This window comes from Accipiter gentilis, chromosome 33, assembly GCF_929443795.1.
Source record: "Accipiter gentilis chromosome 33, bAccGen1.1, whole genome shotgun sequence".
Taxonomy (NCBI): Eukaryota; Metazoa; Chordata; class Aves; order Accipitriformes; family Accipitridae; genus Astur; species Astur gentilis.
Genome location: NC_064912.1, coordinates 2674278 through 2691709, shown reverse-complemented (window position 1 = coordinate 2691709; position 17432 = coordinate 2674278). Strand labels below are relative to the sequence as shown.

The 17432-nt window shown below is 41.8% G+C and overlaps 1 protein-coding gene across 2 annotated transcripts in view; it reads left to right on the top strand.

The window, feature by feature from the left end:
• The window catches only part of XPO6 (exportin 6), a 47064-nt gene that overhangs the window by 13263 nt on the left and 16369 nt on the right, over positions 1-17432 (top strand). Inside the window, exons 5-11 of one of the 2 annotated variants that reach the window (XM_049790940.1) lie at positions 2359-2518; positions 2931-3008; positions 8389-8842; positions 12321-12447; positions 13247-13356; positions 15685-15793; positions 16590-16679. In XM_049790940.1, coding sequence (XP_049646897.1) covers positions 2359-2518; positions 2931-3008; positions 8389-8842; positions 12321-12447; positions 13247-13356; positions 15685-15793; positions 16590-16679 — 1128 coding nt within the window. Of the gene's footprint in view, positions 1-2358; positions 2519-2930; positions 3009-8388; positions 8843-12320; positions 12448-13246; positions 13357-15684; positions 15794-16586; positions 16680-17432 lie in introns of both variants that reach the window. The other variant, XM_049790939.1, reaches the window with a different exon arrangement.

Sequence of the window (17432 nt, the reverse complement as noted above, 5' to 3'; positions counted from 1 at the left end):
AAAGTCACTAAAACTATGGAAGCATCACTGGGTGATTCTCAAAAGTGAAGTTTCTGAATGTGGCTGTTGGAGATTTTTTCACCTAATAGCCAAAGATACCCTAAAACCTTTGGCACCTCGTCATGTAAAGTCACTAATGGAATGTTGTTGGGGTGTTGAAGAGGGCTCTTGCAGGAAGGCTAGAGTACGTATTTGAGGATCCTGCCTGAGACAATGCCATTCGTTTGAATGTTGGTTGTAATTCAGTATCCTCACGGTGAAGCCTGAGCCAGGCTAACAGCTCGTTGCAGCTGGAGCTGAACTAGGCCAGTGCAAACCTCCTCTTTTAGTTCGAGTACTTTGTTTCCAGTTCTCTTAAAATTGTTCATAATTGGCTTAAAGAAGCTGAGTGTAAACTGAAGTGCTGCACAGTCTTTTTCTGCTGACATAATTACACGATTTGAGTGCAGCTATGCCCACAGATAAGCCACGAGGCAGTTATTTTAAAAAAAATTAAAGTCTCTGAGGGTCAGGAGTTTATTTGTTAAGACAAATGGATCTAGTATTAATTGCAAAGTTAAAAAAAAATAATGCTAACGTGGCATACAGAGCTTGTTACTAACTGTTGTAATCTCTTTTCAAATAGCTTTCTGTAATCATGTAGTGCAACTTGCTGCAATTTTTTCCTGAACTGTCAATTTGACAATAAGTATTCTGAGACGACTATCTACACTTATAGTTTTGGCTTTCGTTTCACCTGGATCTGCAATTGAGTTTCTGAGCTTCTACTTGCTTTTCAAGCACTTTGGAAGTTATCTTAAGTGATTGCAGAGCCCACTTTGGGTATCTAGTTTTGCTTAAGCCTTTCCTGTGAACTCAGCTTCAGAGGGAATTGTTCTCATAAATCAATTTCTATGGCAGACACTTTCTAAAAATGTTCAGAAAAAGTGGAAGAAAAACACTAATACTGAACTTCAAGACCTCAAAATAAAGAAGACCAGCACAGGAGCAGGATGACTTGCTTCTAGAGTTGCAGATGAGTCCTCTCTCAAGCCTTTCTTGTGAGATAATTTGAAGCAACTGTTTGATTCTTTAACTTGTATCCCAGGACTCTAAGTAGTCTCTAAAACTTTTACTGACCCATTGGAGGGGTGGAGGAGAAAAGTAACTTGGACTATTGTATTGTCATTATGCAAACCCAATAATTTTACATAGCAAGTGCTACTTCTTTAGAGGTGTGAAATTTGTTTGACGTTACTGAAGTGCCAGTGCATGGTATTGCTAAACTTCCCTGTATTGTCAGAAAATATTCTGAGAGGAGATGTTAAGTCTCTTTGCAGCTTACAAGTTGTGTATTTAATTAAATTTTCTTTTTTAGCTGTCTGCTCCTGTGCCATCGTGCTTCCTTTCTGAAAGGTGACTTACATCTAGACTAAGAGCTTTTAGAATGGCTTTTTCTCCCACATATTTCACCAAACTGTGTGGCCTTAGCAGTGTTAACTCAGCGTGTCTCCAGTTTGGTGGGTCAAGGAGATTAGGACCAAGGTCAGCCTGTGTTAGAGAATTTATGACTTCAAGCATTACTTGTGGTAATTGTGCTTGGCTTTAGGCTTTTTTCCCCAGAGGGAGTAAAGCATAAATTGCATTGGATGTTCCAGGTCAACAGAGAAGAGCAGCATTGAATTTCAGCTGAAAATAAAACTTTGTCCCACTTGAATGTGTCTTTAATATCCCAGTGGCCAATGAAGGCAAAAATCATTGATTTCTCTGGTTCCTGCACGTTCTGTCTGTGGTGGAAGTCACTTTTTTAGGGTAAATGTGATTTCCAGTTTCAGAGGCAATACAGGTACAAGGAGACGTCGCATCCCCTGTGTGTTCCTGTGCCATCTGATGTTGGCTGCAGCTCTTCATATGGGAAGGGATGGGCTTTTTAATGGGAAACTGCTCAGCTGATGGTGCAGGTTCCCAGCCTGAGCGTGGCTGCGGTGGCAGCCCTGTTACGTGGTGAAACTGCTGGTGCTGAGGCAATTCTGAGAAGTGATGATGTCAGCAGAAGACAGTAAACAGAAGGAACAAACTGTTACTGGTAAACATGCTGGAACAGAGAACGTGTGCAATGACATTATGAAAGCTCTCTTGAAACCCCAAGGATTCCCATGGTACTTGAACTGTTGCAACATCGTAGATTAATGTCTCAGGAAATCGAATATTTGCAGTTCTCTGCCCTCAACATGCAGCGTTCCAAACTGTGGGAAATGATACTCCCTCAGTCTTGAAGCACTTGTAAACTGCTAACAGTGTTACTAACCCGCTGTTTGTCAGCTGATAGCTTTGCAGAATGTTGTCATCACATGTTGCATTCATGTGTTTTCCTCTCAGTTAATTCAGTCTCCTGTGACCACTCCCCTGGGACTGATCATGTTGAAAACTACTTCGGAAGAACTGGCATGTCCACGGGAAGATCTTAGTGTAGCCCGGAAAGAAGAGCTACGAAAGCTGCTCCTAGACCAGGTGCAAACAGTGCTTGGGCTCCTCACAGGTACGAGTTACTGCACCTGCAGCATTGAGACAAATGTCCTCCTTCACCACCCCTAAGATGCTAGCAAACTTGCACATTCTGGGTTCAGTGAAGCAACGTGTGGGGGATATAGTGACTGCTCCTGCAGTTTAAACACTCAACTCTACCTTTAGGCATTTGGGTCAGCTGACTATGAAACAAGCTTGTATATCAGACCAGCTGTACGGCTATGTATGTCCCCCTTTTTATGAAGAGGGATTGAGATTGTGTGTTTAAGGACTTAGTAATTTCTTTGGGCTCACTAATAGAAGACAATGCTCCTTGTCAAAGCACTGAAGGTGTGTTCTACTGAAGTTATCTTGCAGTCTCCAGTATGGTTGTTAGATCAATCTGTGTTTTAGCAGGCTGTTCTGAAAAATATCTCTTTGGCCAGGTATTTTGGAGAGCATCTGGGACAAACACAGTGTTACTGCTGCCACTCCACCACCGTCCCCAACTTCAGGAGAAAGTGGTAAGGATGGCTAAAGCTACAATATGATATTTCTATGTATTTAAGCTTGCAATATCAGACATAGATTCCTTCCTTCTATAGATTACTTCCTAACCTCCTGTAATAAGCCTTTCCTAGAGCTTTTCATAAGCCAACAAATTTCTGGTCAGAAAGACAAACGTTACACGAAGAAGCAATTTCCACTGCAGGAGATGCCCCGCTGAAAATGCCACCTTATTGAAAAGTGCATTTATAGCTGCTTGTTGTCCTCAGATGGCAAAAAGCTTTCTGAAGTGTCAATGCAAAATGCTCTTAATGTATGTGAGTTGGCATTGTCCTCTATGAATTGCAGTTGTAAGCACATCAAAAGCCAGAGTGGAGTGGGACAAAACTGAAGCCCTAACTGAAGAAAAAAAAGGTGGCTAGGACTTGGTGTATATATATAGTGAAACTTTTTCTACCTATTCCTATTAGTCTTTTGTGGGGGTGTTTATCTGATCTAAACTAATTTACATATCTATTTCTTAGTTACCTTCAAAATAGAGAATATGTTTCTATGTCCTTGTACTTGGCGCACACATTTCACTTACCCTGTTAAGTCTAAACAGGGTTAGATGTATAGGGTCACCCCAGACATAACACTGATCTTGATGACTACCAGTTTCTCTTGTGCCTTGCTGTAACATGGATTGTTGTTACACTCAGCTCACCCAAGCGTTCGTGGTGTCTTTGTTCCTGCTTCTTGGAAAACAAAGCAAGAAGAAATACCATGATGCAGTGAAATCAATATGTTGTCTGATCTTGGCTCTGTCTGCTTTTAACAAGGAAAAAGAAGGGCTTAGGGGCTGGAAACCTGTAATACCTGGTTGTGCATAGGGAGAAGATGAAACACTTGTGGATCTGATATTTCTTTCTCCAGGGTCATACTGGTAGTGAGTTGTGCTTGGTGCAGTGTGTTCTGTAAGTTGTATCGGGTACCTTTGTCTCGCTTGTCTTTGGGACCTCAAACAGTTAACTGAGTTGCAGATTACTTCCTTGTGGGCAGATTGCACTAGTCAGTTTAAGAGGGCTGCCCTTGATAAGTTTTTGTTAATGTTTTGGTTAGTGGTAAAACTTTCACATTTAAGTTTGAGCAGAATTTCAAGTGCTGCTTTCCTGTAGAAGAGCTTAAGACAATTTTATATTTATATACAAAACATAAACTTAAATGGAGAGAAATATTGCCTTGGGTTGGGGGTGTGTGGATTTTACTGTAGCTAGCAAAAGTTTGGAGAAAAAAAAATATTAACAGAAAAGAACAAAACTGGTAGTATCACTTGGCAAGAGTGAATGTGCTGCCTGGAGAGGGCAGGAGTGCCAGCTTCACCCACCCTGGCAGCAAGAGCCTCAGTACTTTGATGTGACATCGAGTAAGACTGGGGTCTTCCATGGTAAAAAGCTCATTTATGTTAGTATCAGCTGTTGGTGGCAAGTGCCTCAGTGGCCAAAAATGGTGCTGTATTTGTACGAAACAGCTTGAATTGCTCGGTGAGCCCAGGTGAATGCTGGCAGGTGATGGTTAATGCAGGCATGTCCAAGGCCATGTCTGCAGGAGAGGGCACTGCACTGTGAACAACAGGTTCCAGAATTATCTTGGGGAAAAACTAACACTGGTTTGTTCTGAGGTGCTAGTAACTTAAATTAATGCAACCCAGAAAATCTGTCTTGTTGTCTAGAGTTGTAAGAAAAAAAATAACCAGTGGAACAAATTCTGGGCTGATTGTCAGTGGAAGGCTGTTTGAGATGTCCTCTCAGTTGCTTGGTGAATCACTGGGTGGTGCTTGTGCTGAGGCAGCTTTTCATCCACCTGTGCATTCACCTTGTGACTTGAGATCGTATTTCTCAAAGTGAAAGTACACTGCATTTCTGTTCTGGGTCTTTCCTTTCTCCCCTTTCAGGGAAAACAAACAAACTAACTTCTTACACAGCATATTTTCAAGATAATTGCTGGTAATTAAGACTACACTGACAGTTCTTTCAGAAGTTCAGGCTTAATTTCATTGGGTCCTGCCTGTACAAATTTATTTGAAACTTTCTCTGTGGTTTTTTTTCTGTCCTCTGCCTTAACTACTCTCTCCATGTTAAAACTGACTGTGCTTCAAGTTCTTCAAGTCCAAAAGGAAGAGCACCGAGTGCTTCCCTCTTGTCCACTGCTTGCTCACTTTGTGTTTTGTGAAGGACTCTTTTCTTTTTTTCTTCACTTTCTTTATTAGCCAAATGTCCCTTGGGTCCCTATTTGGTGATACGATCAGTCGAAAGATTCACAGAATGGAATAAGAGCACTGATGGGGTTGTGAACGCAGAGAACCTATGGGGCTTAAAGCTGGACACACAAGTCAGTAGTAGTGAGTGACAGTTGTGGCATCACACATCTACTGGTCTTTATTTGCAGGCACTGGTCTCTGGGTTTAGTGAAACTCTGCCATTAAATTCTGCACTGGGTATGTTAATTGTTTCTCTTTCCTTAAAATTTGTGAAATCTGTAAGCTGACCATATCTTTTTACCCACATATTGTTATATTTGAGTCTCATTCATGCAGCAAAGTATTCCTGTTTACTGGTGGCACTTAAACTTTTTTTTGTTTCTTAGTTGAGGCCACCAACTTTTTCTCTTTACATTCAGGTGACATTAAAGGTGTTCCAAAAGGCAAAATAAGCTTCAGAGTCCCTATAAATGTTTAATATCTTCCGTCAGAACCAGAATCTCTTTAGGAACTTGGAAAACCTATGCTTCCTTTTTTGCACAGGGAAGCAGAGTGAAATGGTTACTTGCAAGTCTTGCATAGTTTTTAAATAGCACTTGGAGACAATGTTAAACTCATTTCTCATACCACTTAAGCAAAGGAACTCTGGTAATGTCCTCTCTTGGGAAACATTTGAGTTATTGCACCAGTATAGAATTTACTCAGCAATAATCTCTCGGCCTCCAAATGTTGTCTTTGCATGATTTATAGCTCTTTACTTGATGAATCCCTTCCTTAGGCATATTCACTCATGTATGGTAAACGAATGAGTAACAGAAATGTTTGCTGTTGCTTACTTCTGCAGAACTAGCCTGATCCCAGCCCCTCCCCGAGAGTTTTCTCCTTGTGCATGAATGCAGCTGGTCCTGTAAATTTATCACCTGTTTGCACAGATGCAAAATCTAACTTCAAATCCCTTAAACTCTGAGCTTCAGTAATTTAACTGGGTGCAAAGCACTGTGAATTACAGGGACCTAATTTACAGTTTCTGGTGTTGATGGATTAAAAGATGAGAATCTTTGATTCTCATTGATTTTTGTGGAGTTTGTTGGACTGGACATTTGAAAGCAACATGTCCGCTTCTGTAAAAGTGCAACACAAGCAGCTCTTGCGCTGCAGCATATGTGTAGTTGTACAAGTTACCATGGGGGCTGCTTTAATATTAAGTGCAGGGTTATCAAATTCAGCTGAAGTAGCATGATGCCTTAAATTTCTGCAGCTGAGGAGAAAGAAGCAACAATAAGGTATGGCAGGGAGTTATGAATTTAGTGATGTAAGACCTGGATCTTGATGAAAAATGGAGACATAAGAGGAATCTGTTCACCATGCATACTTTTGAGTACTTTGGAAATAGCTCAGTAAATCATACCTGTTATTTTTGTGCTGCTAGTGTGTTGGATCATTTCACTTTCAAAAAAAAAATTACTCAGATTTTCTGGGGAGAACTTTTAAATTCTGTAACGTAGCAAGTGCCTGAGGATTTCTAAAGGTGAAGAGATTATTTGTATTTAGGGGTGAGAGGTGTATTGAATAACCTGGGGAAGGTGAATAGGTTTTCAGCATGTGGTCTGTGGAAGCCTGCGAGTTAGTGGGCAGCTTCTGTGGGAAGGGCAGCCTAGCTGGTAGTGTCTGCTTGGATTTCCATAAAGCTTTCAACAAGGCTTCTCTAAAAGCTTTTGAGAAAGCAAAGGCCATCAGGGATAAGGGAGTCTCTGGATTGTTGATTAATTGGTTAGAAGGTAGGATGGTAGGATATAAAAGGTAAGCAGAAATGGTCCCCTCTTGCCATGAGGGGAAGGTCACCTGTGGAATACTGCTTGGGACTGTGCTCATGGACATACTTGTTAGAGACCTGGGAAAAGGGCTCAGTAAAGAGACAAGGAGGGTTGCTGACTGCACCAAGACTGTCAGAATGGTGAGAAAGAAGGTATGACTGAAGACCTGCAGGAAGATCTTGCATGCCTCTGGGCAAATGGCAGGTGAAACAGTAATGCAGATAAGTAGAACCTGCATTTGGACAGGGAGAGCAGTACTCATCTCATGCCAAATCATGGGCTCCAAACTTGCCTTCAGTGTGCAGGATTAACTTCTGAGAATTACACCAGATCATTCTACAAAAATTTCAGATTGGTAGGAGTCAAAAATGGATATCTGCTATGGTGCTGTTTGGAATTTAAGGTTCATCCACACCTTCAATAGGGGCTGCAGTTCTGGTCTTCCTATGTCAATAGATGTAGAGTAGAAATGAAGGCTTTGTAGAAGGGCAGTGAAGATGATTGAGGGTATTGAATGACTTCCATGTAAGTAACAAGAAAAGTAAAACTCTTCATTCTCTCAAAGAAATTGAGTGAGGAGCTGCAATAGAAACCTGTTCAGTGACATGTAGAAGGTGAATGAAGAGAGATAATTGCTCTTCCCGGTTTGGGTACAGGAGGTAGGAAATGAAACTAACAGCTGACACGCCCCAAACAAAAACCATCTTTACAATGTATAGTGAAGCTGTGGAACTCTGTCACAGGATGTTGCAAATATTAAGTTTATGTGGCTTCAGCTGGAGGCCAGCTAAAGTCATGGAAGATAAAGCCTGAGGCTGTGCAGAATTCTTCAGACCCCACCTGGCTCTGGAAACCTTTGTAATGTGAGTGGTTAGAGGCTGGGGAATGTGATCTGTGCCTGCTGTGGGTTTTTGGTCACTGAGAAAAGGCTACTGCACTAAGTAGGCTTTTTGGTCTGACTCGGAACATCTGCTCTTAAGTCATCCACAAACTCATGTGCAAGCAGAAGCAACTCTGCCAAGGTTCAGTGTAACGTGGATGTGCCAGAACTTGTGCAAGCTTACATCAAGGATGCTCGACCTTGTGAGGGGAGTGAATTTTATAATAAAGTCCTAAAATACACCTCATGGCATTGCTATTTTTCAAAACACTGTGTGAGTGTGCTTCCCAGTAAGGCTAGAAGGGCTGTATGAAGCTGCTGCTTAAACTTTTGCTTGATCTGACAAAACTTCCAGAAAATTCCGGAGGCTCTGATGGCTTTTCCTTTATAGGTAGGGCTGGCAGTTGTACCATTTGAAGGTAGTTGTCCTGATTTATAATGCAGATGTGTGTTTTGTTTCCTAGGTGACCTGTTAAGTAGCCTGTTGCAGAGTCCCAGTGCAGCCAAATTATTGAACCAGCCAATTCCCATCCTTGATACAGAAAGTGAATATATATGTTCCCTGGCACTGGAGTGCCTGGCACACCTCTTCAGCTGGATCCCTTTGTCTACTAGTATCACCCCATCACTCCTCACCACCATTTTCCACTTTGCTCGCTTTGGCTGCGACACCCGTGTTCGGAAGATGTGTTCTGTCAACGGCAGCAGCCAGAACTCGGTGTTGGGACAGGAGCGTGGCCGACTTGGCGTCTTGGCTATGTCTTGCATCAATGAACTGATGTCTAAGAACTGCGTGCCTATGGAGTTCGAAGAGTATTTGCTACGGATGTTCCAGCAGACTTTCTACCTCCTGCAGAAGATTACCAAGGAGAATAACGCCCATACGGTGAAGAGCCGGCTAGAGGAACTGGATGAAAGGTAAGAGCAACCAAACAGCTAAGTAGCTGTGCTAGGGCCTCTTGCTTTCTAAAGGATTGTCTGTATTATTTTGCGGTCATGCATGGTGTGTCTAATCGCCTTTTTTTCAGAGTACTGTGCTGGGGGAGACAGGCAGAAAGGTAGGTGGCCACAGGTAAGGTTCTGATAAGGGGCTGAGTGCTAAGGGACCGTGGTGGCACAGGTTTGTATTCTTTCCTGCCCTCTTCCTCCCCTTTCCCCCGTTCGTTACTGTTTGACTGCAGGTCTGAGGTGGCACAAGAGCTGAACCTGCCCTTCATTCAGTTGTAACAGAAAACAGAAGAGGCTCAGTGAGGTAAAGGCATTGCAGTATTCCCTTTCCTGGTTGGTATCTGCCTTCTCTGCTTAAACTCAAACATACAAAGAGTGGGTAGATATTCTGCAAGTCATGACTTGAAAGAAAATAGTTTCCTGCCCTTCATGGAGATGTGACGATTTCTGATTGCTTTGTTTATTTTTACTTTTTTAAACACCACTAAAAGACAGCTTGGGGAACTCCATTCACAGCAGCGGTGAATGGCTCCACCACAGAGGCTCTCTGGCATGCTTGACCGGAGGCAGCAGGGAAGTGGCAGCATCTTGGGAGGCTGCGTATTGTCATTTTCTGGAAAGTTACTACCATCCTTGTTGCCTAAGACAGCTCAACTATTTCTTATCAGATATTCCTACTTGTAGGAGAGAAAGTGATACTTGACTTGCTGTTGAATGGTTGAATCCATGTGTTGGCAGGGTGGTGGAAGAGGTGATGACTTGATGCTGCCTCTCGTTGCAGGCCTGCTGCCATGGGAAGGCTGGCAGACTATGTTGGCAAATAGGTTGCAACTGTGCGAATGTGCTCAGTATCTTGCTACAGATACATGATGGTGGAAATAAATTTCTGGTGCTGCTGTATAAAATTTCTGTTCCCAGGTGCAGCAGCAAGGCTTTTGACCTTTTGGGGGTTTTTGTTGTTTTTTTATATCCACTTAAGAGAAAAAAAGAAATTTAGCAAAAAAACTGTGGGTCCATTTGTAGAGAGAACTTGCATGTTTCTTCTGTAAAATTCCCTTTTTCCATACCTTTAGATACACATGTAACTTTGGGATGGTAAATCTAGATTAATTGTGACTTCTGTTTAACAGTGAATTCTACTTGCTCATTTTTTTACTAACTTGCTCTGACTTCAGTATCACTCACTTCCTAGAAATAAGACGTGTAGAAATCTGCCACCTTTGCATACAAGATAAGGACACAAAGAGCCAGGAGTTACACTCTGGATTTCAGAAAAGCTCTCCTGGAAACCCACAATCCCTTGTTTAACTTTGTTCTTTCTTTTACGGAAAACATCAGCAAGCAGCCTTCACTGGCAAGGCTGTGGAAGGTCTGTAGCTGCGTTGGCCTTCACAGAGATGGTGTTGCCATATTGTTAGGTTCTGCTGCTTACATGTTAGCCACAGAGATTTTTGGTGCCTGTAATAGCATTACCCCTCTTTATTCATCGCTAAGGTCTCAAATACAGATGTAACTAAGATATTCCAGAGACTGGAAAAATCTAGCTGGCTTCTGGAGGAGTGGAGCTTTCTCAGAGCTGACTCTGTCCTCTGTGGAAAAGGATGCGAGGATTTTCCTTTTGTCACTTAAGGGCATAGCTATACTTTTATGTCCAAAACTAAATGCATGAAAGTGTCATCTTGGCTTGGACTAAAAAAAATCCTGAACAAAATAGGCACTGAAGAAACTAACTTCTGTAGATTGCTGTCTTCACAAACTGCCTGCCCTAGGTCTGTTCCTTCCCTTCCTCTCGTGGTGCTGGTTATTTTTTTTCTGTTACAAAATCATTGTGGTTGTGAACAGTTGGTACTGCCAAATTAGTCTAGAAAAAGAGTAAGCTTGAACTGTCTTTTGCTTTATTTGTGTTTGGCTTTAGCTTGAAGATCCCAAAATATAGGAAATGGCTATTAAGGTTCTGAGCAATGGCTCAGTGGTTGCAGAAGGGGCTTTGGGGCTGGCAGAGCTAGGGGCCAAGTAAGAATTTGACCGATCTCAGATCAGAGCCCCTTTCAAAAATAAAAATTAAAAGAATGAAGGAGGTGTTTGGGTCTGGACTCTTTTGCTAGCTTTACTTTTGAAGCATTTGATCCATGATCAGGTATGTTTAGAGATCTCTTGTCAATTAGGCAGTGCCAAATAAAAAGGAAATTTAATCTTTTTGCATATTCAAAGTATTGTGTGGTTTTGTAGGCTTATAATAACCAACAGTGCTGCAGCTCTTTGTTAGCTGGCAATGCTTCTGGTGTTGAGTGAATTTTCATTAGAAAGAGTGAGGTTCCTTCCTCACCACCCCCACCCCCCACTCCCCCCCAAAAAAAGACAAAAAACAAAAAACAAAACCAAACAACCAGTTTGCAGAAGAGAAGAGCAAGGCAGTACAGTAAAACCAGACTGTTCATGCATGTCTGAGACTCTGCTAAGCCTAACTTTTTATTTAAAAGAAAAACTTGAAGTGAGCTCTTGCAATGTAGGAAGGATGGACTTCTCTGCACGCAGCCTTGCCATTGGATTGCTGGAGCTCTTCCTGTTTGTGTATGATGCTGCAATGCGTTGGTTCTGTGACCTGATGGAGTATTTAACTCTCTTCTTTATAGATAAATATGAAGATGATTTCTAACCTTGATGAAGCTCATGTTGTGCAGGGCGTGTTCTTATTCCCCAATAAAAGTTTACCCCACTGTGGTCTTTGTAATTTTTCCCCAGCTGTGTACTCGAGACCCCTAGGGCTTGCACTGAGGTCATGCTCTTGCTGGACTCCCTGAAATTTTGGTGGCAGGCTTCTTTTTGGACCTTCACTTTGTACAGTCCCAAGCATTGAGTAGTCCCATGCTTTCGCGGAAGACTTGTCTTTATAGTCTAATTCAGTCACAAAAGCCTGGGCTCAGTTCAGAAACTTTTGGATAGTTGATCTGCACTGCAGAAGAAACTGTCCTTTCCAGCTCTCAACTCCATGGCTCTCCCACTCTCTCGTATAAATTTAACACGTGTATTGCTAACTCCTGCATTAACTTCTTGCTTCCAGCTGAATTCCACAGTGGTACAGTTTATTTCACTAATCTTATCTACATCAGTAAGATGGCCCTTGCTATTAAATTATTTCTCTAGGGTGGGGGAGGATCGTTCTTATTTACAGGCCTGGTTGAACTCAATTATATTTATCTGAGTATTAAAGTTGCTTTTGACTAGACTGTCTTTTCTGCTGTTTCAGGTATTAATGGAATGAAGGGTTGCCCGTCCTGTAGGTAATTGTTGCAGGGCTTTATATTTTAATTGTTCTACTGGCTGTTAATTGTAACTGTCTTTTTAATGAAAGGATTTTGAGTGAATTTTATCACTATTTCAATGAAATTGCTTTCCCTTGTGGCATTTTTCATGTTTTCTTAGTTGTGTTTTCTCCTTTCCCTTGTAGCTACATTGAGAAGTTTACGGATTTTCTCCGTCTCTTTGTGAGCGTCCACCTACGAAGAATTGAATCCTACTCCCAGTTCCCTGTGGTTGAATTTCTGGCATTGTTGTTCAAATACACTTTTCATCAGGTACAGCCCTGTGACATTGTTTTTCCTCTGTCTGTTCTCTGTTCTGTTGTCTTGTATGGCAGGGCTAGCTTGTTTTCCCCGGTGAAGTTGATACTTAAAGTTAGCCTACAAAAAAGCAGTTAACTTGTCTTACTGGTACTTCCCCAGTAGTGCTGAGGACTTGGAAATGGCTTCATGTACTCTTGGATTTAGTTGGAGACAGGGGTCACATTGCAAGAACAACTTGTCTGGTGTCTAACTTTGCTTCTGCTTTCATTTTTTTGCTAGTCCTTGGAATGGACAATGTTATCTGGAAAAATCTCTCTAGCTTGCTTGTTTTGTGTTTGGGGATGCTTTTCTTTCTCCTCAGTCTGCTGCTTTTACTGTACCTGAGGCTTTTTTTGTAACTTTTAGTTTTAGTATTACAAAAAAAAAAAACCAAACAAAAAAACAAAAAAAACACAACCAAAACAAAACCTTGCTGTAGAAGCTGTCACAATGCAACTTAGCCCTTTTTACCACCACATGTGAATAAAGACAAGGAAACAGATGTATAAAATGCTAGAAGGTGATGCAGCAAGCCATGTAAGACGGGTAAATGCTGAGACCAGCCTTGTAATTCCTGGCTTCCCACCCTTGCGCAAAAGCTCTTGCTCATCTTTTGACAGCTATAAATCTCTCCAGTGACCTCCTAGAAATTTTTCAATAAAGCAAGAAGTTCTTCCCATGGATTGAAGTGGATGCTAACTTGTATTTTCATTGTGTAAAATCAGCCTTGCCATAGCTTGCAATATTAATAGTGAATTTTGGTGTATTTCAGCCTACCCATGAAGGTTACTTTTCTTGCTTAGACATCTGGACACTCTTCTTGGACTACCTGACTAGCAAAATCAAAAGTCGTCTTGCAGACAAAGAAGCAGTACTCAACAGGTAAGCAGTTGGGAAGCTGTCAGGATGTGACAGCTGCAAAGAGACTTCATGGTCACCCTGGAAGGACTGTGAGAAATAAGCTATTGCTTACTTCAACTTCACATGTGGTCGAGCCCTTTCTTTTTCTGAAATAGTAAAGTATAAACAGTGTAAACTTCAATTTTTCACAGTCATTCAAAAGAATTCAAACTGAGCAAGTTAAGGTACAAAAACTGTCACTTACATATGTTGGTGTGAACTCAGCAGCCAGAGGAGGAAAGCTTTGTAGTCCAAAATAAATTTGCTAAAATGTGTTAGTTATTAGAGCACATTTTAGCACATATTAGGGGAGGAGACAACGGAGTAAGTTGCCCAGTAAGTGTTCACACAGCTTATACAACTAATTAATGAATTAAGGAAAAAAATTTTATTTAATTAGGATTTTTAAATTCCTGTGGAAATGGGGGATGTGTTTCTGAGAAATATTGATGAGACTGTATTTGGAAGTTAAAGTTCCACTTGCTTACCTCTGATGCTAGTTGTGTGTATCAATTGCAACAGTCATTGGCAGCTCTTCCTTTGTAGGTGCTGTATCCTGAAATGGGTGGCCCTCTTTTGATAAAAATCCCTTTTCTGCCACTTTAAAAATCTGGTGAATATACTGGTATCTTGTTCAAGTTTTGGAGGCTTAAAAGTGCCACGGCTTGTGCCATATCACGTTCTATTAAATGCAGAAAGAAGCTTCTTTCCCTTAAGCACACTAAATATAAGTGTTGGTTTTTGAAAGACAGCATGGCATCATAACCACAAAGAACAAACGTGGAACTAGCTTACACCAGACAGCTGTCTTCCTTTCAGCATGGGAACTGTGGTTTTTTAATTTCTCAAGTAGTAGGTATTTGCATTTGAACTTCGTCATGATTTGTTTCTAATTTGCTGCTCTCTGCCTAATGCTGTTGAACTCTGCCTTGCCATTCTGCTCCTCTTCATCTGGCTAACGTGCACGTAATGTGTGTTATCTTTGTGTCAAACAGTTTGTTATGGAGAAAATTGAAACAAACAATAGCTATCTCTAGGAGATATGTCAGACTATAAAATAAAAAAAAGCATATAAGTGGCTGAAGTTTGTACTATTTTGTCAGAACTACCTGTCCTTAGTGACAACTCTGGCAGCTACAGCTTCCTGCGCACTCTCAGATACGTGAATGCTACAGTTTGACAGTCTGGGAGTGGTTACACCACAAAAGCACGAATGAGATTTCCTGTTCTGTGGTTTCTAAACTTTGCATTTTATACACAGTACAACTTTTACTAGTGGATAAATTGCTGAATCCAGAGTTATGTCATCTGATTATGGAAAAGATGGTGATTCAGCCGCCTTGCACAGAGAGGTTTCAGCTGCTTAGCTAGTGACACAGCTGACTAGTCTGACACTTAGATTGCGTTACGCTCTGAATATGTTAGTATATGCTAATGCCTAATTTTCCAGCCTGATCTCACCTAGAAAAGAGCATGACTTCTTGCATCAGAGCCCAGCTGCTTTGAGAAAGGAGGTTTTTAAAACAAACCAAACCCCCTTGAAGTCCCCAAACTTTGGCATTGTGTCACCAGGAATGATTGCATGCTCAGGTGGCTCTGTGCTAATTTTGCAACTTGGCATTATTCTTAGGTTATCAATGAGGAGGGTCTTCTGTGCTCTGTACCAGCTTCATAGCTCTGAGAGGCGAAAAGATATCTTTCAGTGACATGCATTTAGTGTTACAGTACAAGTGGAAAAAGTGCTGGCTTTGTTTCAGAGGACAAGGGCCTGAATTCTTTTGCCAACAGTGTAGGGAAAGAGGATAGCAGAACAAATAGCCTCAGGCGAGGCCCCCTTTTCAGGTAGGCAGCAGTAACTCTGCCCTGTTTCATCTGTTGCTCATTCACTGCCCAAAAAGCAGTACCAGACAGGCTGCTGAGGAGCAGCTTAAGCAACTTGGCCCTTGGTGCCTCCTGTTCATGTACATCTGCTATTATTCTTGGCAAGCCACTCCTACCTTTCCTGTTTTGAACTCTTGGGCAGCTTCTGTTGCTAACTGTTCTCCCTTTCCCTTTCAGAGGTAGAGGAATATCAGGTATTACCAAAGTTCTTTCCTTGCCGGTACCTTTTTACCTGAAATTACATTATATTCTTAAGCCCAGGGTCTGCTTGGTGTTTCCTCAACAAAGCTGTAAAGCTGTGCTGCAGGCTCTTTGCAGTGGCCCACTTTAAACTTTTTACATATCTCCTTTGCTGAAAGGGCTGTGGGCACAGCAATCTCTGCAGAATTGTTTTATCAAACTCTTGCTCTGTCTTCTTCATGGTCATAGGTACGAAGACGCCTTGGTTCTGTTGCTAACAGAGGTGTTGAATCGAATCCAGTTCAGGTATAACCAGGCACAGCTGGAGGAGCTGGATGACGAGACACTGGATGATGATGTAAGGAGCAGTGTTAAACAAGGACAGCTGCAGGTCCAGACATTAACTCTTGCACTGGTAACACCTGGAATGTCTTTCCCAGAGCTTGTACTTCGGAGTACAAGCTAGACAGCTGCTTCTTCATTCAGTGTGGGGTTTGAGGTTTAAAGCAGTATGAAATGCTTTTGACAAAAAATGGACTTAAAGTCACACTGAAAAGATACGACTTTTTTTTAACTTGGTTCTTATGGGGGAAGAAATATAGATGCTTATGTTTTGGTTATCAGAGGCATTAGGTGTCCATGTGTGCTTGCTTTGGAACGTAAATGCTGAAATATCTCTGAGACAAAAGCTTTAAGCTGTATATGTTACTGGTGCTTTCATTTAAGCTTATTTCTCCTAAGCTGTTATTGGTAAACGTCATCTCAATACTGATTACTGTAAAAGTGGAGTAAGTGGCCAAAATGGATGAGGCCAGAGCACTGGAAGGGCAGGTTGTTCTGCATAACGGATGCTTGTTATCTGAGCAGTAACTGTGCCTTACAGTTACTGTGAATGTTTGTGCCTTAACACTCCAGGGAAGCATATGCACACACGCTCAAAGCATGGGTTGGTAAAATTATCCTCCATCAGATGTCTAGCAGCATATGAGAATCATAAGAGCAGTATCTCTTCGGTATCTGGGTGTCTGCAAAAGCCAAGCTCTGGAAAGGAGCTAGCTAGTCCCAAACATCAATTAAGACCTACTAGTCTACAAAAAGCCATCTGTTTCCCTCTGGAAGTGCTGTGCTTACCTTAGTGTTTCTTCCCATAGCAGCAGACCGAGTGGCAGCGGTACTTGCGCCAGAGCTTGGAAGTGGTTGCAAAAGTCATGGAGCTCTTGCCAACTCATGCCTTCTCCACACTAGTAAGTAGTTATCCAGACCAAAAGTGCAATGTGAAATGAGCACCAACTGCTGGAGTTTGTTGCAAGCTGTTTGATAGAGGCCACAGTGCCAAAAAAGTAGGGAGACTTGGTTTTAGATGCAAAACCTTGGCAAGGGGAGACCAGAAATTGAAGGAAAAAAAACTTGGGGTTTTTGGCTTTGCCAGATTTCGTGGTGTGTTTTGAAGAGAGTACTTTAGTGAGCATCCGAGTCCTACTTGCTGGACACTAAACTCTTTAGAAATTCCCATCTCTCAAAGTGTAAATATTTGGCAGCAATCAATCCTTCATTGCTGTTTATCTTGGCCTTTATATTAGGAGGTAGTGCTGTGAATTGGGCAGACAAGAGTGTCGTTACTGGGGTTTTAAGGAGAGTGAAATCTTTGTTTAAATGAAAGGCTAGATATAAATGCTGAAGAGAGTGCCTCGGACAATTGGGAATTATATCTGATAAACATGGATAAGTGCTTCTCTCCAGCTAGTGCCAGTGCTGTTGCTAGAATCGGCGGTATAAAAGTCTGGGTTTGTAGCATTATAATGGTTTTTGAGGAGGAGATCTTGAGGCTGTAAGCCAGTGGAGTCCAAAATTCAGAGTAGTTAGTGCCTTCTTGCTGAGTGAGAAGAAAGGCAAGTAATCGTAGTGGGATCTCAAAGCAAGTCTGTTAATTCTGCTGGAGACACTGCAGACCTGGACCTCTGAACTGTATTCCCAAGAAGCAGAGAAAATTGAGCTGC